The 19,960-nt window shown below is 42.1% G+C and overlaps 1 protein-coding gene across 7 annotated transcripts in view; it reads right to left on the reverse strand.

The window, feature by feature from the left end:
• The window catches only part of LOC133549533 (uncharacterized), a 115,737-nt gene that overhangs the window by 79,146 nt on the left and 16,631 nt on the right, over window positions 1-19,960 (reverse strand). For 5 of the 7 annotated variants that reach the window (XM_061895035.1, XM_061895036.1, XM_061895033.1 and 2 more), the window contains exons 6-9: window positions 14,726-14,890; window positions 14,615-14,653; window positions 14,506-14,550; window positions 14,254-14,406 (exon numbers count right to left, since the gene is read on the reverse strand). In XM_061895035.1, the coding sequence (XP_061751019.1) occupies window positions 14,254-14,406; window positions 14,506-14,550; window positions 14,615-14,653; window positions 14,726-14,890 (402 nt within the window). Of the gene's footprint in view, window positions 1-14,253; window positions 14,407-14,505; window positions 14,564-14,614; window positions 14,654-14,725; window positions 14,891-19,960 lie in introns of those variants that run through there. The other 2 variants (XM_061895034.1, XM_061895037.1) reach the window with 2 other exon arrangements.

Below are 19,960 nucleotides of genomic sequence, written 5' to 3' on the forward strand. Positions count from 1 at the left end.
CTTTGAAAAAACAGCAGAGAAAGTACATGTGATGCCTTCTGGATGTTATTCTAGTCTTTGGGACGACAAGGAGAAATTAATCAGCAAACCTCACAGACTATTTGTGGGTGTACATTTTGAAGAGGTCGAAAACATATTGAGGTGAGGAAAGCAATATAAAAACAGTACAATACAATTTCAAGATAATTCTTAAAGTAAATTTGTTACTGATGGGAATATGTTGGATTATGGTAACGTGGTCACCTTTTGATAGTTCTTAAAAGCAAGTAACAATTTGTACTATGTTCAATCCAACCTAAGGTGAAAATTGAACAAATTAGTAAATAGATAAAAGCAGAGACTACACACTCAACATTTGGTACATGATAAAACGTGTTTGATGTTACCCAACAGGCTAAAAGGATAAAAATGGATTAAACAACAAAATTAATTCATTTGTCGAACCTGAAACCAAAATTGTGTCTGTGTGGATTAAAGGAGTATTTGGGTGTTTGGAGAACCGCTTGAAGTCACGGTTGGACCGATTAATATAACTTTAAGCTTGTTACAGTTAAATTAAGGAAGCTAACAAAGCTGCTAAGTCCTTGTGTCGATTTAAAAAGTGTTTTTGGAGAGGTGTCACCTTTCCTTTTGACGTAAGGAGAATATGACATAGTGTAATTTGTTTCTAAAATAAAGTGGGACATGTTTTTATTTTTCAGTTAACATAAGGGCACTAATATAAGACACAGGGAGAAGCGTATTGGATTTTAAGAATCACATTGAGAAGGCGCGCTGTGATGAGGTGGCGACTTGTCCAGGGTGTAGACCGCCTTCCGCCCGAATGCAGCTGAGATAGGATGCAGCGACCCCCCGCGACCCTGAACGCGACAAGGGGTAGACAATGGATGGATGGACATTAAGAAGGACGATTAAAAAATAAGTTAAAGTTAAAGTATCAATGATTGTAACACACACACTAGGTGTGGTGAAATTTGTCCTCTGCATTTGACCCACCCCCTTGATCACCTCCTGGGAAGTGAGGGGAGCAGTGGGCAGCAGCGGTACCGCACCTGGGAATCATTTATGGTGATTTAACCCCCAATTCCAACCTTTGTTGCTGAGTGCCAAGCAGGGAGGTAATGGGTCCCATTTTTTATAGTCTTTAGTATGACTCGGCTGGGGTTTGAACTTACAACCTACCGATCTCAGGGCGGACACTCTAACCACTAAGCCACTGAGTAAGAGCAATACGTGTTGTTTATCTAACGTGTACCACTAGTGGGCAATAATTGAACGTTTTGATAGAATTGATAATTTTTGCAAGACCAGGAATTTGAAGTTTTAGTGACCTACGGGGCTGTCAACATTTTTATCAGATTCAAAACAACAAGGTTTTTGAGAGGTTATTTGTTCAGTGACAAATATACTATACTTTATTAGAATTTGACTTTTAGGAATATCCGCTAAAAGTAATGATCCGTGAAGACTACACTGACTTACAGTGGCTCAAACTAATTTCTGACCATATCAGAAATGGCCTTAGGACCCCTTTGAAAAGGAGGTGCTGCATCTCAAGGGGCTATCCTGAATACATTGAAATTGTGTATGTATTTAAAGTATCTAAATGCCCTCCACATCCTTTGACTTTTCAGTGATGGGAAAAATTTAGACATGCCCGTTGTAAAAACTCCAGGGAGTGATTAGGACAATAAATAGTTGTCTTTGTTCCGGGAAAGGGAGGTTGACGGTTTAAGGAGGTCCACGGCCTTCCACCTAAGGTCAGCTGAAACACTTTCTTGTTCTGTAGTGACTCAAAGCAGGATAAATACTAAGAAACTAATGTAGGAATGGATGCAAATATGTACTTAATAAGCGGTCAAACATACGTCATTTAGTCAGATGTTGTTTAAAATAATGTGCAAGTAGGATTTATGTAAGAAGATAACTGGAATATTATTAGTTTAACATGTTGATTGCAGCAGTGAACAATACACTGCACCTCAAATATTACGTTTGTTTTCAATTTATCAGTGGTAAATAAAATGAGATGTTCGAGGTACTTGTGGGACAAATAATTTTAATAAAATTATAATAAAATGAACGTCAAACTTCAAGCAATTAAAGAAATATTGATTAGGCATGCAACATTATATTACATGGTTTGTGGAACAAAGTGTTTGCCATTTGCACCGTTAATCATGAGTAAGAAACACCCAATTGGTAGAAGTAATGAATGTGCAATAAAATAGTGCAGACAAAAACTAGGCAGCATTTACATAATACACGATAGATAAAGAGTCAAGGCTGTCAAAACATTCACCAAAATAATGGGAAAAATGTTGAATATGGAGCATAACAAATACATTTCGGGCTGTCCAATTTGAGTCCTGTCACTAATCACAAAAAATTAGAGCATTAATCGTGAATGCACTAAGATTATCCAGGCAATTAATATGCATTATACAAGCTCCTTCACCCTAACTGCTCTACGGTCAGTGATCAAAGTCTAATGAGGAGAGTCCGAGTGGTATGCTCGCTGAAATATTACACTCCAAAATACAGCCTGAAAGAGATTTAGATAAAACAATTACAAAGTTGCTTGTTAATAGATGATCCATCCATCCAGTTCCTACTGCTTGTCCCGTTTGGGGTGTGCATTTATATTGAATAGTCCTGGAGGACATCCTGAAAATGAAATTACATTTGGTTACAAATATTGGGGTCTTTTTCTCAAACAAATTTTAATTGGCCAAGCAAGTAATCACCTGTGATTACTGATTAAAAACATTACATTAATCATTTGATAACATTATAAAACTGGTACTGATAGAGCAAAATTAAGCAGATTGCTGTAGATAGGGGGCAAAATGGCTATGTTGGACAGGCTTTTAAAGTGTATGTCCAAGTTCTATTCATTCAGGCGCAAAAGAAAGCAGAGGTGTCATGGAGCCGACAATCCAAGTGGGGGACCACAGCCTGCGGACAGGGGCTGTGTGAAAGGCCCCAAGTGAAAGGTCGCAAAAGACCCAGGTTGAACTAGGGGTTGTGTCGGCCGCCTGACGGTCCGAAAAGGCCTACACCCCACTACACATGACTGTTGGAACACCAAACTGATCAACAGTAATAAACAACTAACAATAATGAAAAGAACACGGTGGCTAGTGGCTAGATTAGTTGTACGCACAGGAAAGGTTGCTCAGAAAGCTACAAAAGCAGGTGCCACCATGAGAGTCAACTCATCTTTATGTCAGAGATTCGACCACCTGGTTCATCGAATTTTACATAAAGGTATTTTCATAGGATAAGGTACTGAGGGTCTCGTCAATAACATTGCATCTTTTATAAAAATGCTTGCGGTAAGCTGTGTCTGGTGGTAACCTAGTGGTAATCGGTGACACAGGTTTATAGAAAGATCGTTCACACTGATATTTACTGCCCGGTCACAATAGTCAGCATAGAAGCCAGCTACAACATTGCAGATAAGACATTCTTACGACAGGCAAAGCACATATCACGAAAGGGAGTGGATGAAGGTCAACAAGGTTGAATTGAAAGTATTGCAATATACACACATGAAGAGGCCGTGGATAGTTACAATCCAAATAATAAAGTGGCTGCTGACCAGGCTGAAATGGACTTTGCAAAGAGTAGCAATGACTTGTAACAACTGAAATTTTTAATCTTGCAAGCCAAAAAACAAAAAGGACTGCCACCAATAGCGAGAAGCAAGCTGGCTGAAGCGGGTTGGCGCAAATTCATTACAAAATGTGTTCGAATAGATCAAGGGGCAAAGCAGGACAAGCTCAGAACAGTGGCATGACCAGGGAGAGCAAGCGCAGACAACGCTCTCAGACGTGATCGAGAACTGCCGACAGCTAACAACAAGGAGAGGAACCGGCTGTGGTGGTCTCTGCAGGTGCAGCCCAACCACTAACTGTCATGATCCAATTGGAGGCCAGCCCTCCGAGGAACAGTGTTTACTGAAGGAGGAGGCGACTAAGGCAATGGAAGTGGCGATCAAGCATGTTGCATGTAGATGCTAAAGGGCGCCTCATGCGACCAGCGGCAATGGATGATACAAAGACAGTGGAGTCGTGTTACTGTCACAGGTGGTGTTACTAAAGCTGTGGACAGATCTGCAAACCTTGCTGGCTAGAATCCCTCCTGACGCAAAACATGTTACCCAGTTAAGTGGGTGTATGAGATATTTCCGTGGGTCTTTTCCTTAACGCTCCATTTTACATATCAGGGAAAGTTTAACGATATTTGAATTTCACTAGTGTTCAAACATAGCCTTTAACGGTTCAGTTAGGTGTTGTGAATAGGATGTTGAGGGTAAAGGTCAATAATTGTATGGCACAGTTGTTCATGGGGTAAATATTCTTATCAAAAGTAAAGAAAATATGGAGCGGTCAATTAAGGCGCACAGGATGAAGCCCGTGTGCAAGGGGGAAAGGTAAGATAAAGTTCAAAACAGTGCATATTTTTGGGGAACCATCATTTTAAATTTTAATTATATATCAAATTTTAAGCAAAACACAGGCAAAGGTACAACAATATGTTATGATGAGATAAATGTTCTTTCTGTTTATAAAGTTCATTAGCAAGTGCAAACTTTCATATCAAATAGTATAGAGAAACAAAAAATTGCTGACCAAAACGAAAGTTATTTTACATTTGGTTAGTAAACAATAATCAACAAATACCAGGGGAAAAAATGGAGATATATGGATAACGGTAATGTGAAACATAAAAAAATATACATCCGCTAAAATAAGTTTTACAATTTTATAGAAAATCCCATTTACATTGTTTACATGTCATTTGAGCAAGTTTACCAATCATAGTATAATGTAACATGAATTAATCTCAGGTGGAATGATGCCGGCGTTTTAGATGTCAACGACTGAAAAGTGTCAGAAACTGTCCCGCTGGAAGACTAGTATACAATGAATATTTGACTACGCTATACAAAAGCATATTCACATATTAGAGATGCGAGGTTAGGCAATTATATCATCCGCAACCGCATCACCAAAGTCGTCGTCCAACATTTTAGCAGAACCGCAACCGCCCGCCACCCGCCCGCTGAAATACATCAGAGGTCGGCCACCTTTACCATTCAAAGAGCTATTTAAACCCGTTTCACAGAGTAAAGAAGACAATGGGAGCCGCTAACGTTCTCGCGAATATCCAATGGTGTTCATCCTGATGACAAGAATAAGGGCGTGCTGTGAAGCCATTGCCTTTGACACCTACAATATCCGACACCGCTCCAGGCACCTTTTCCTTAAACTGTTTATGACCGAGTGTAGCAGCTGTTTATGACCCCCCTCCTTTTAGAAACAGCTGCAGCCATGTAATCAGGAAATGCCCAAATACATGAGAAGGCGTGGAGCTCCCTCCTCAGAGCGTGGGATGACACTGTACGAGGGTACAGGTCGAAGCGCTCTTCTCAAGAGTTAAAGTGAATAATGTGTCTGTCTGATTCCTTGATTCTTGTCTTGTCTGATAAATGTCATCGGTGTTTGAACCTGACATCGTCTTGGTCCTTCGAGCCGGATTCCAACACATCTGACGATTCCAGAAGGAGAGGTGAAAAAAGACAGACCGTGGCCACGGCAACCATCTCCCCATTGAGAAGATGTTTTTTTTCTCTCCGGCTGGGTTCTGAAGATTGATGGGAAAACCGAGGACAAGAGGGAGGAACGCAGAGTTCTGTGAGTACGTTTTGAATCACAAATAAAAAAGCGTGTGACTAACGGTTACGACGCATAGACAAACCCTGTAAATCCTAGGCTCTAACAGGTAAAAAGGCCAATAATCAGAAGGATGACGGAGTCCGCAAAAATCAAAAAATTCGTAAAAATCAAAATTGAAAATAAGCAAAAATAAGGACAGCAGGGTCCACACAAAAAACGAACATTCTAAAACTGATGAGGCCAATATTCTGAAGGACGGCGGAGTCCACAAAAACAAGTGTGAAAGGTGTGACCGTGAGAGTGTGTGGAAGTAATCGCCATTAGGTTATCACTCCATATAACAGTTGTGAGAAGTAATAGTGAGACAAAAGTGGCTTTTAGACAGCGAGCAATTGCATTTTTTTACTGTGCCTACAAGGTGCTTGTGTATTTCCTGCTTTTTGTGGGACTAATTATCGTCTCAAGGGAGAAAATGAAGTTAAAAAATTAACTCATATTATGTTTTGCATATGGTGAATGTTTATATCCATCTTGGAAAAAGCAAACCACCAATTTAAATAGAATCTATTTCAATTTGGGCACATAATAACGTAGAGCCCTTTAGTATTGACATTTACGTGTGGTTTGGATTACTTCTTGCAGAAGAAAAGGCAATAAAATTGGACCTCCATATGCAAAGGTGATAGACCGATCCGTGAGAAGAGACTACATGTTTAGCTTAATGCCCACATTTAAGTTACTGTCGGCATCTGTTGTCTTTCCAGACACTTACACACACATCTCTATTTATGGTCAGGCTCTGCTATCCTGACTTAGCACACACCCAGGGACAGAAGGGAGGAATATAACAACTGATGGTTTGGCTTCTCCAAGTTAGAAGACTTGACCTCCTTAAGGAACTGCAGTCGTGTATAATGACGCTTGCAATAAAAACAACTTTCAGTTTATTAAAGGATCTCCAACGTCTCTTTTGATCCAGCCTCACTGCTGAGTCATCTTTCTGTATGGACGAGAATGACGAGACTAGAAATAAACGCACAAAGCGGATGTAAAAAAAAAAAATAATAATAATCTCCTCATTGAATTTCCTTTAATCAACCCCTTAAGTAAACTATCAGCTATTAATTTACAAAAGGTTGTTGCTGAATGGACAATATTTTTTTTCTTCTGATAATCCAATTTTGTTGGAACGTACACGTAGCATGGAGGTTTTTTGTCCGTTTGTCTTTGCAGCGCGAGCAGTCCTCTCTCACAGTTGTGTTCATAACTGTGTAATTTTGTGTGTCCTTTTCAAATGTGCTAAATAAAATGCAAAATAGTGCTCCTAAAACGGTGATCAATGTTGATAAATCAGATTTTACATGCTGTTTCCGATATTTTCATCGCCTTTACCGAGTATTTTGGGAGTTTTGGTGATCAGTATATATATATATTTCCATATTGATGAAGACAGAGGTGCAAAATTAATTGCACGACTTATTCTGCTCACTTAACAAATGCAGACCACTTTGGGGGCTGGAGCCTATCTCAGTCGCACCTGGGTGAAAGGCAGGTTACACCCTGGGCAAGAGCCAATTCATCACAGGGCGAACACAGATAGACAAGCAACCATTAAACAAACAAAAACAAATAGCCAGACAGACAGACTGACCCCAGTGAATGTGCTGTAACCTATCCAGGAGAGTTTGAGTGGGCAATGTTTAGGTTCCTTTTCTAAACACATCCCTAGCTGGAGTAAGCAGTGTGGTCCTAAATAGAGCTGCTCAGACACACAGTGATCTGCCAGGAATAGCTGCCAATCAAAATCTTACCTATTGGTGATCATTATAAACTTATGCTGCTACTATGCAGGGGCCCGACTGGGGGCTTCCAGAGCATTCAATCCTGTCCCCATCACCAGGCACACCATCGCCAGTAGACCTGATATGGTGACTAAGTAGCAGATACCTCTCAAGGTGTGCTCCCCTAGCCTTTGCCATCCTAGACTTACCACAATGCCAGGAAATGTCCACTCCATGCGGGCCTGTGCATTAGACCTCTGGGGATCCCTGCTGCTCCAAGAACCTCTGCAGTTTGACCTGGGATCGCAAAGTACCCAATTACCATGTGTGGCTGTGAGGAGGCACTGTAGGGGGCTTGGCAATTGAGAGCCTGTGTGACGGCAGAAGGAGGCTAACACACTCTGCTTCTCCTTTTCGCCCTCTTGAAAGAGGGCTAGCCGACGGCAGTAGTGTTTTCACTGACACATCGCGTTGCCCAATACACACACACATTTATCCATACATACACATGTACATACACAGACAAATTTATATGTATATATATATATATATAATTTTTAATAATAATTATATACATGCACACACACACACACACAGACATAAGCAGACATGGCCTGCTCAGTGACCTGGTGCTTAGAGTATCCGCCCTGAGATCGGTAGGTTCGTGAGTTCAAACCCCAGCCGAGTCATACCAAAGACTATAAAAATGGAACCCAATACCTCCCTGCTTAGCACTCAACATCAAGGGTTGAAATTGGGGGTTAAATCACCAAAGATTATTCCCGGGCGTGGCCATCGCTGCTGCTCACTGCTCCCCTCACCTCCCAGGGTTTGATCAGGGGTGATGGGTCAAATGCAGAGAATAATTTCGCCACAGCTAGTGTGTGTGTGACAGTCATTAGTTCTTTAACTTTAACTTAACACACACACATATAAACAAACAAATCCACACACAGGCCGGCAGAGTAGTGATCCAGCCTCCGGAACACACCAAGAACCAGCCGATCACTTCACCCATACTGCCCACAGGTTTGGCCTCGCACTCCCGTCTCCCTAGGGACAGCCCTTGACAAGCCCGTACCAAGACGACGGCACGACACCGGGCGTGAAGAATGGCGCGGCAGATTGCGAGGGCAGGTCTGTGCCGACGCCCGACAAGCCAACCAACACAACAACAAATGAGAAACAAACAAGAAAAAACAGTCACAATAGATTTGTTAGACACTAAACACTAGAAACCATGGCAGCATTCAAGTCTGAATTATGTGCTCAGGATTGGGGTGAGGTTAATACCTTCAGAGACTCAGATGAGGCATTGGAAACCATCTTTAACATTGTCTTAAAACTGTATGACAAGCACTGTCCAATTAAAAAATGTTACATTAAGGACAGCACTGGTAAGGCAAAACTGTGGATCACTAGGGCAATACTGATGTCCTGCAAAAAGAAAAAACTATCTATACAGACAACATTTAAAACACAGAACAATAATAAAGTAGAGCGAAAGAACATATTTATGTAACCTATTAGAACCACACAAAAATAGCATCCAAGGTACGTGGAAAGATTAAAATGGTATTATCAAATATACTTGAAAAATAAGATCCATCTCTCTTGAGGTCATCCTCAGACGAGCCTTCCATTGTTGTCTCCAGTCATCCCGGTTCTCCATACATTTGGCCAGCTCGTTGGTGCTTTGTGCTCCCGCATCATTCTTGAGTACATACACATATGTTACAGTGGGACATCCTCGTGACCGGTGCCCTTGTGTTGGCTCCCACAGTACCAGTTTGCTGGCTGGCAGCTCATGGTGCCTTTGGCAGTGTCCTGCTAGTCTCGTTCTCCTGGCTGCTATGTTGTCGCTTAGTCTGTCCATTCCAGCATACAGATTCTCGTTGGTAACATGTGTACTCTTGCTTACTAGAGACTTCTGCAGGGTTGGCTTCAGGGTCCAGCATTCAGTGCCATAGAGGAGAACGGATTCCACAGTCACGTAGAAGAACCTGAGTTTGATTTGTCGGGGGAGTTTGTGGTTCCACATACTGGCCATGCTGTTCAGGGCCCTCCATGCAAGTGCCTTCCTCACTTTTAGATCCTGCTCTGTTGAGTTGACCCATAAGCCCAGGTACTTGAAGTCATTGACTTCCTTCAGAACAGTGCCTCCTGTTAATATGAGCAGTGGGTATTCCGCTTGGTTGTTTTAAGTGATCACCTCAGTTTTACTTGGCGTTCAGCCGAAGGCCAACCTTGGCGCACTCTGACTCCACTCTGCTCAAGAGCTCCTGTGCTTGCTCCATGTGGTTGGAGAGCAGGCTAATGTCGTCCGCATAGACAAGGTCTCTCAAGACTACTGCAGGGTTTCTTCTTGACCTCCTTGGTGTAATGGTAAGGCCAAGATCCTGCTCATGCCCATTGGTGGCCTTTTTGAGCGTGTAGATAGCAAGATAGTACTTTATTGATTCCTTCAGGAGAGCTCCTTCAGGAAAATTAAAAAGTAGTAGTAGTCCAAGACTATGAAAAAAAAAGGAAGGGGGCTAGGGTGTCTCCTTGCACCCAAGATGTCAGACTTCTCACTGTCACCATCTGGGGACACCACCTTGGCCCGTGTTCTTGCATCTGACCTATTTCATAGAAAATAACCAAACAATAAATAACCCGAACGGAATATTGAATGCATTTAACATCTTCTTTGTGAATGTTGCACCCAATTTAGCGAATTAAATCAATCAAAAACACTGTCAAATGTATTTAACAAATCATTCAACACCAGACACCCGGGCCAACACCCAACAAGCCAACCAACACAACAACAAACGAGAACGAAGCCGGCAAGTTCACCAGCACCGACAACAACAATGTCCACGCGCTGCCACAAGCCAAAGCATTGGCCACCCCACCCGCACTGGACCAAGCAGCCATGGGTGCCTACACCACAGACAAACGGCAGCAGAAACATTGTCTGCAATACCCAAGACAACCAGCACCTCTTGATCAAATCAAAGCGACCCAAAAACCGCAACCGACAACCACACACTAATCGGACCATTGAGACCAGCCAGCGCCAACTCGCCATTCAGCCCGAACGCCAACACGCAAACAAGAGACATTAAAATTCCCCCATTAATATACTCCACTCCCCAATCAAAACCCGCACAAGCACACCACCGCACAAACAACCGAGACACAGCACCCACACCAAACAAGAGTGTGGCGCTATCCCCGCAATAGCCACCGACACAGTACCCACCGCGCAAGGCTGGACCATACGGGCACGGACCCCGCCCAACATGAAACGCAACCCGCGCGATGCCACACAAAACATAAAAAGAAAAACCTCACACCCCCAGCGAGGTCTCTGCCCGGGAATGGCAGGCCTCCAGAGCCCGCACCAGCCAAGGAGGCAATGAGGAGCACGCCGCACCCCTGAGCCCCAACCCATTCGTGCATGTTATGTGGGAGTGTACAAGGCCCCCAGAGTTAGGAAGTCAGCCATTACAGCTGACCACCAGTCCGTATTGAGGCTATGAATAAAACCTTTGAATGGTTCAAAACAAAAATGCTACTCACCAGTGTTGTTAATTTCTTGAATAGAAAGGATGCATGTAGATCTTTCCTCTTGGCAAACTTGTCAGTAACCCATCTTTCAAAGTCCAATAGATAGATAGATAGATAGTACTTTATTGATTCCTTCAGGAGAGTTCCTTCAGGAAAATTAAAATTCCAGCAGCAGTGTACAGAGTTGAGATCAATTTAAATAAAAGTAAAAAGTAAATAATGGGGGTTTAAATGGAAACAAAAAAGAGAAATATTACAATGAGAATAAAAACTAAAAAGCAACAATGGGAATAAAAATATAACAGTAAAATAAGAATATAACAAGACAAAGTAGGCAGTAGTGACCATGTTATGAAAACGTATTGCACTGTTATTGTTTTGCATCCCCAATAATCCATGAATGAATGAATTTTCAATGGACAACATAGCCAGTGCATTTAATCTCTGCTGCTCCATTGTGTTTCTGGTAAATGTCTTGATCCTCTTCAGTATTGAAGAGTTTCTCTTAAACTCAGCTGTGGTCATTGGTGTTGTGATAATATTTTGAGCAGTGACACAGTTTCAAATAAGGCATTCTGTAGCTTGATGTCATAAATCAACTGCAGCAGAGATGTTGCACTCAACATGCAACTCTGAGTGACGGTACAGAGACTTCAACTCAGGTTCTAACTTAACTTTATTTTCGATTGGCCAGATTTCATTTGCTGCTTTAAATTCAGCACAAGGAAATGTTTTGCTGAACTTACTGAAAAGTGTTGACTACCGGTTTTTATTCTCGAGTAGTTCTAGAATAAACACCAGTAGTCCATATTATGATCAAAGTCAACAACAAAACCTAAATATGGTACATAAATACTGCTGGAAATATAAGTCTTTGTACATAGTATATTATTGATACTAGTGTTAACCAACATGTATTACATTGTAGTACATGTATCCATGTACTACAACATGTAGTACATGAATATTACATAATTGCTAGTGTATGTATTTACTGTGTATTTATTTGAACAGTTTTTATGCTGTGTACAAGGTGGATCAGTAATATGTTGTGTAAAAAGTTTTAACATGTCTGCGAAGCTCAAGATCAGAGCCTAATGTCTCCTGGTTTTACTACATCTTGTATTTGACTTGGCTATAAGAGTTAGGCCAAATAAGTACTACATTTCAGCCTGAACCCTTTCAGTCTATAAAATTGTCAATTTATAGATGTAAAATTGTTGACCACTGACCGAAGAAATAATAAACTAAACTCTGTATGTGTGCATTGCCCAACATGTGCCTCTACTCGTACGACCATCGACTACTGTGTGCTGTCATGTCCGGACAAAAAAAAAAAGAAAAAAGTACCGGTATTTTTCAGAAGTAGTAAGGTAGCATTTTTACTTAGTACCGGTACAACTAAACTTCCCTACAATGGTTGCACTGTGGGCTACTACATGGTGACAGGGGCCCCCAAATCTAGTCACTTCCTTTCCCATGGCAATTTCTGACCAATTCCTAAAAGTTGTATTTAAATCTGCTTTAGGAGATTTAGCAGAAAATATTAGAAGTTATATTGCAAAAATACTAACTCTATCGAGCACAAAACCTCCTTATAAAGGTAATCAATGAATAAGACAAATACAGACAATACAAGCAAGTGTGGCCTAACTGGTCCAACACCTGCCAGGTCCTCCCACTGAGTCCTCTGAATGAGTGTGAGAACGGTAGCCATGGAGCTGAAAGCCCAAGCTGTCAACTCAAGGTCTAGCAAAAACTCTTAAGGCTGGTGATAGGCATATCAAACATGGACTCGTGGAGACGATTGGCTGTCACGGACAGACCATCGACTGCTGGGGAGTGCCACAAGAGCCACAAGGACAAAATAAAGAAATTTGCCATCATATTCTTAGAAGTGACGAAGAGGGAAGACTTTTAAATGGAATTTTACATGCACTTCTTCACGAAAAACGTGGCGTCCTCATGAATTGTGGAGCCCTACACACAGCGCATGTTTTGCGTTTAGACCAGGGCCGCCTTGGCTGTGAACGTCAGACAAGTACACTCAAAAGAATCCAATAAATATCCCGTCAGATATAAAAATCTTTTTTCGGAGCACTGACAACAGACATCAATTTGCATTTTTAAATGAATTTGAAAAAAGGTCTCCATCAGAAATGGCACTTTTATAATATAGGTTCAAAGGGCAGGTGCTGGAGCACCACTTAGGGCCTCCCTGTACATGTGGCTGGAGGTTAGCCTTAGCACTGTTAGCTCCGCATTGGAAGGTTACAGCGTGGAGTGACAGGTGGTTGTTAGTGCTACTTAATAAAGCGACTGAACGCGTGTCGGGGAATGTGTCTCTTTTTGTCCACTATCAGGCTATTGTATGATTACATGATGAACAACACTTCATTATTGTCCTGTAGTAGCAGGAGCAGTTGTGCGAGTGTGTACTTACAAGTTGTGTGTTAAATTTGCTGTGTGATGTTGCCTGGGATAAGGTGGCAACTTGTCCAGGGTGTATCCCGCCTTCCCCCTGAATGCAGCTGAGATAGGCTCCAGTACCGCCGAACGGGACAAGCAGTAGAAAATGGATGAATGGGTGTGATGTTGCCTTTTCCCATATGATATCATGTTCATTTGGAGCACAATGGCAGCTGTTGCTTAAAGAACTATTGCCTTCCCGTTAAAAACACTGTTCGACATTACCAGAATTGTGTATTAATTACCAATTCATATTGAATTGTTCAGACTGTATGCACATAAAGTATTGTCAAATTTTGTACTTTTTGTGCACGGTCCTTGTTGTAGATTGGTGCAAGTTTTGGGTTTTTTATTTGAAGTCGCACTGCAATTCATGCAATGCCTGCATGTTCTTAATTAGGATTATGGAAATGTAGTTGTGTCTACCTGAGCGTGCATACCTATAGAAGGAATCTTTCACGCGAGTACAATCTTTAGCATGTAAACAGTTTACCACACCGCTTTTGTAACTGTAGGAGCTCACCAGCCGGGTGCCGACCAGTTAAAAAAAGCAAAAACCACATGTTTGGGACATCTCTAAAAAACACAGTTTTTGGACAATGTATGAATGCTTTCCACTTTTTAAGTACCAGTTTGTGGCCTATTTAAGCACCGACATTGTTTAAAAAGAGTCAATGTTGCACCGGAGTCGGATATAATGCAAATATTACCAAACCTCAATCATGACACGACCATAAACCAAGACTAAAGAACAGTATTTTTACCTGTAGTCATGTTGATGTCAGATATTTCTGAGTAGTTGTTGATGCTGATGGGGTAACTGGTGGCATTCAGAATGTCCTTTAGTATGTTTATCACACTCAAATTTGTGGTGAGCAGCTCAACAGAGAGGATGGACTCATAACCAAATGGAATCTCTGCAGGGATGTTTAATAAATGATATTTACGTTCAGTAGCATTCGCATTCACATTGCAGTTACATCAAAGTACAGCACATTGTAGAAAGTACTCCTTACTTGTTGTTGATGCTTGAGTTGTAGTGTTGGTAAACAGTGTTGTGTCTGTAAAAAGTGTCTGTATTCATGAAATAATTACATAAACAAACATCAACATTTTAACTCTTACTTGCTTTTGTTGGTCCTGAAGTAGTTGAAATGTTGGCAACTGTTAAAAATGTGCAAAATTAATGATTGCCAAGTTAAAAAATATTGAAAACATTCCAACGGTCAAATGTACCTCTTCTGGATAGGCAGTATTGCCCGTCAGACGGAATACTTGAGATACAAGTACAGGCGTCGTTGATGATGGCCGCACAATTTCCATATATCACACATTTGTCATAGGACCAAACAAAGTCCTGCTCACATCTGCATTGGAAGTCGCTCCCATTGGAGTAGCAGACTACACAAGAACAAGAATTGGGAATAAAGATGAGAATACATGCGACTAAGGAAAAGTGTTCCTACAAAATATATATATATATATATATATATATATATATATATATATATATATATATGCCATAACCCTAACCTTAAATAGCTATTTATAGAAATATGTAGTGATTGCATTTATTTGCATGTTTCATTGTTTTTACAAAGAAAATATCAAAATGTAACTTGAGTTGCAGGTTTAGACTAAGAACTGCAAATTCCTATCATTTCTTAAAAAAATAATTCATTTATTTTTTTCCCCCCGTTTTAAATTAATATGCTCTTATTTCATCATCATCTAAGATATTGTTTAAAAATGACTGTTATGGCTGGTAAGTTATGTTTCTCTTCTTTTCAATAAAGACATTTCAAAATGACACATTTTAAAGCTGTGACTATACAACCATAGTGCTGTAGCGTAAAACTGATGATGTGACATTTTGATCTAAGCCCATGCTTAATCATAACACAGATTAGCTCGCATATTAATATTGTTTTCTCTGGTTGTCGTGAAAACAAACAAAACGGATGCCGTGGGAGACTTCCTTTACTTGATTTGATAACAGATTGAAAGAGCCGGTTTGTTAGGTTTTTGCCAGGTTTGCACTAACTGGCTCATGCATATAAGCGCTGCCAAAAAAGTTCAAACAAGTTGAATAAACTTATAACAAAAACACAACATTAGACTGAATTAGTTGACAACCACCATTCTAAATTTACACAAAATGCATGTTTCTTGTCAAGATGCAAATAATCCTGAATGCTTCTACCCGCCATTAATTAGCCTAATGTTCTCCAAAAAAAAAACCTTCATTCTCCACTATGTATTGTTAATGTACACGAGGAAACCGTTATTAAACATTTCGGTTTCAGGCACACATTTTAATCCCTAAACATGCCCGCATGCCTCTGCCTCTCTCTCTGAGGCCGCTCATCCTGCAGCTCTTGATAATGCGGCCACACCCCCGTCCCCTCGCTTAACCTGCTCATCACGCAAACTGACATGACATGACTTGTACAAACATGATGGAGCTGGAACAATGCGTTAAGGCTGACTGTTGTAACAAATCAGACATTTTGTAGCGTCCAAATTCAGACAACTCTTCCCTCAACCACGACCATCATTGCTCGCGTACGACGGGAAGCTAACACCAACTAGAGTCAGTGAACATTGCTCCAAAGTACAGGGTTGAATTTCAGGACAATTGGACAAGTGACACATCTTCAGTAGTGTGCCCTTGCATCATTGGGTGTTTCGGCCTTCAAACATCATACACCCTCCATAAGGGTGGCCCGCCGCAGGATGATCAGTCCTCAGCTTGTGTCCCGTGCTCAACTGTTCACAAAATTCACCCTGTTACACTGGTGTTTTCGGGGCCCAACCAGGGTCCTTCCGCTTGAGCCAAATCCACTGGCTGCTTCTTTCAGATGCCTCTGAGACTGCTCTGATGGTCCGCCGCAGAGCCTGACCGTGGCTGCCGAGTTCCCTCAGCAGTCTGATGGTAGATAAATAAATGATAAATGGGTTGTACTTGTATAGCGCTTTTCTACCTTCAAGGTACTCAAAGCGCTTTTGACACTACTTCCACATTTACCCATTCACACACACATTCACACACTGATGGAGGGAGCTGCCATGCAAGGCGCCAACCAGCACCCATCAGGAGCAAGGGTGAAGTGTCTTGCTCAGGACACAATGGACGTGACGAGGTTGGTACCAGGTTGGATTTGAACCAGGGACCCTCGGGTTGCGCACGACCACTCTACCACTGCGCCACGCCGTCCCCATGATGATGCCACAAATCCTCTGCATCCCACTTCAATTGGATAGGCTTTGGTGTTCCAGCCACATTGCCTCGCTTCTTCCGCTAGGTCTGAGTAGCGTAGCTTCTTACGTTCATAGGCCTCCTCCAGAGTTCTCCCATGGGACTGTGAGCTCTATGATGTAAGCAGTCTTCACCGAAGGGGACCAGAGCACCAAGTCTGGCCTGGGGTTGGTAGATGCAATCTCGGGTGGGAAAACTAGTTGTTTGACGATGTCTGCCAGCATTTTCCAGTCGCGGGCCATGTATAGGTGTCCTGCTTCTGGTTTGGTGGAAAGCTGTTTGGGTGTTTTCCCGCCCTCTCGGAGAAATGTTGTTGTCTTCAAGGGATTGGATACTCTTGGTGGCAAAGAGTTGATGGCACTATGCATGGTCTCCGGGGCTGATGCCAAGCTCTTAGGGACCTGGTTGTGCCGCCGGGTGTATCTCCCCTGTGTGAGGCTTGTCTTGCATCCTGTCATGATGTGTCTACGTTGGGCGGAGGGCACAGATTGGATCCTCACCGTACCACTGATGGAGAATTTTTGGTGATGGGAGCGCATCATACGTTGCTCTGATGATGAAGCTGATTGTACTTGCTTCCATCTGCCATAGCTCCTTCCAGGTTATCTTTCTCCTCTCCACTCCTTCCCACTGCATCCATTGCCCCTGTTTGGCGAGAGAGACGGCCTTCGCACTCCTCAAGACCTCCTCCTGGCGACACATCTCCTTCACCACCAGTGTCCTCTGCTCTGATGTTGTAGCCTTTTTCCAAGATGGTTCTCTTGCAGTCAGGCCAAAGTCTCCTATTCCCTGTTGGACCTTTCCCACGATGTCTTTGTGCCTCAAGGCTGCTGTAGCTTGAGGCACAGCATCAAATGGTGTCCACCTGCGCCCAGTTGCCAGGGGCAGCTGACATTTATTATTTATAGTTGGTTATTTACTGCTGAAATGGACAAATAAGGATTCACCTTTTTTATGAACAATTCGGGACACTTTATATTCCAAGTCATAATGTTTTGTATATTATTGCATTGTATTTCATTTACTGACTTTTTAGTAAAACAACTGTGACTTAAAATTGTCTGTTAATTTACATACATAATCAGCCTGATTTGTGCAAACCACACTCTTCTACAGGAACTAGGGGTTCCAGGAACCAAAAGAATGAACTTTTAGTGGAAAAGGGCCTATAGACTCAAACTCCCCTGTGTCACTGAACAGGATAAACAAGAAAATGGATAATTGGATGTCAAGCACACCAAGAACCAGTCTCTTGATATATATTGACAAAGACTGAAAAACACAATTTCATTTAAGTGCCGACCTCTGGTAACATTTAACTATGATTTAACATTGATGTTACTGCCTAGGGTGACATTTAAGTGACATTTAACATTTAAGTACATACCTGTGGTGACATTTAAGTAAGATTTAACATCTAAGTGCCTACTTGTAGTGACTTTTAAGTAACATTTAAGTTACTACCTGTAGTGACATTTAAGTAACATTTAACATTTAAGTACCTACCTATGGTGACATTTAAGTGAGATTTAACGTTAATAATAATAACAATAATAATAATAATAGATTGTATTTGTAAAAAAAGCACTTGACGTTGAGCAAACAACCTCAAAGTGCCACAATGTAAAAAAATAGTAATAATAATAATGAAAATAAAAAATAAAATAAAAATAAGTAAAATATAAAACTAGAAACAGCCCAATAGCTAGAACCAGCATGGATGTCTATAAAAAGGCTTTTTTTTTTTTTTTAATTGATTTTTAAGCCTTTTTTAAAAGCAGCCACAGTCTGAGGTGCCCTCAGGTGGTCAAGTGGGCGTTCCACAGACTGGGAGCAGCGGAGCAGATAGCCCGGTCTCCCATAGTTCGTAGCTTTGTCCGTGGAGGTTGGAGGAGGTTAGCCTGCGGAGGTGTCGTGTAGCGGATTTGGGGGTGAGCAGTTATTTGAGGAAGGGGGGGGGGCATTTCCATGGAGACACTGGTGAGTTAGAAGGGAGATTTTGAATTCAATCCTGAGTGGAACAGGAAGCCAGTGAAGGGATTTGAGAGTTGGTGTGATGTGGTCATGTTTCCGCACTCTCATCAGGATGCTTGCAGAACTAGTTTGTATGTCCTGCAGCTTCTGAATGTTCTTGCTGGGGATCCCGACAAGAAATGTGTTGCAGTAGTCGAGCCTGGAGGAGACAAAGGCGTGGACGAGCCTCTCGGCATACGAGAGAGTGAGTGAGGGGCAGAGTTTCGCAATGTTCCTGAGGTGGTAGAAGGAGGTCTTGCACAGTTGTTTTATTTGAGCCTCAAAGGTCAAGTGAGGGTCCATTTTAACACCCAGATTAGTGACTGAGGATGACAAGTGAATGTCATGGCCGGAGAAAGTGATGCTGGTGATGGTGTGCAACTGAGTCTGATGTGGGGCGCCAACTAGAATGGCTTCAATTTTGGAGCTGTTTCGTTGAAGAAAATTGTGTTTCATTCACGCCTTTATCTCCTCCAGGCAGTTGGTAAGTGTGGATGATGTCAGGTCTGCAGAGGGGGTTGAACTTGTTTTCAGGAAGAGTTGAGTGTCATCGGCATAGCAGTGGAATGATATTCCGTGCTGGCTGATGACACGGCCAAGAGGGAGCATGTAGAGTGTGAAAAGGGTGTGGCCGAGGGACACCACAGGTGACAGAGAGTGTGTCCAAAGTGCGTAGCTTCTTACGTTCATAGGCCTCCTGCCCTAAACATGAAGCAGTTTAGGGCAGTGTCAGAGAGTCCGATGGTGGAGTGTAGGTGGTGTAGGAGAAAGCGGTGATCAACACTGTCGAATGCTGCAGTGAGGTCAAGGAGGATGAGAAAAGATGGTGAGCCAGCATCAGCAGTCATCAGCAGGTCATTGGTGACCCTGACCAGAGCAGTCTCCGTGCTGTGGCCGGTGCGGAAACCAGACTGGAATCTTTCATAAATGTTGTTGGTTTTAAGATGATCATGAAGTTGGGCAGCAACTACCTTTTCCAGCACCTTTGAGAGGGATGGAAGATTGGAGATCGGTCGGTAGTTGGCCAGCACTTCTGGGTCTAGGCTGGGCTTTTTGAGGAGTGGTTTGATGATTGCAGTTTTCAGGACAGTGGGGACCTAACCAGCCTGGAGGGAGAGGTTAATGATTTTGGTGATCAAAGGACTTATGGCAGGGTGTGCGTTTTTACCAGGGCTGAGGGAAAGGGGTCCAGGATGCAG

This window comes from Nerophis ophidion, linkage group LG03 (assembly GCF_033978795.1).
Source record: "Nerophis ophidion isolate RoL-2023_Sa linkage group LG03, RoL_Noph_v1.0, whole genome shotgun sequence".
Lineage (NCBI taxonomy): Eukaryota > Metazoa > Chordata > Actinopteri > Syngnathiformes > Syngnathidae > Nerophis > Nerophis ophidion.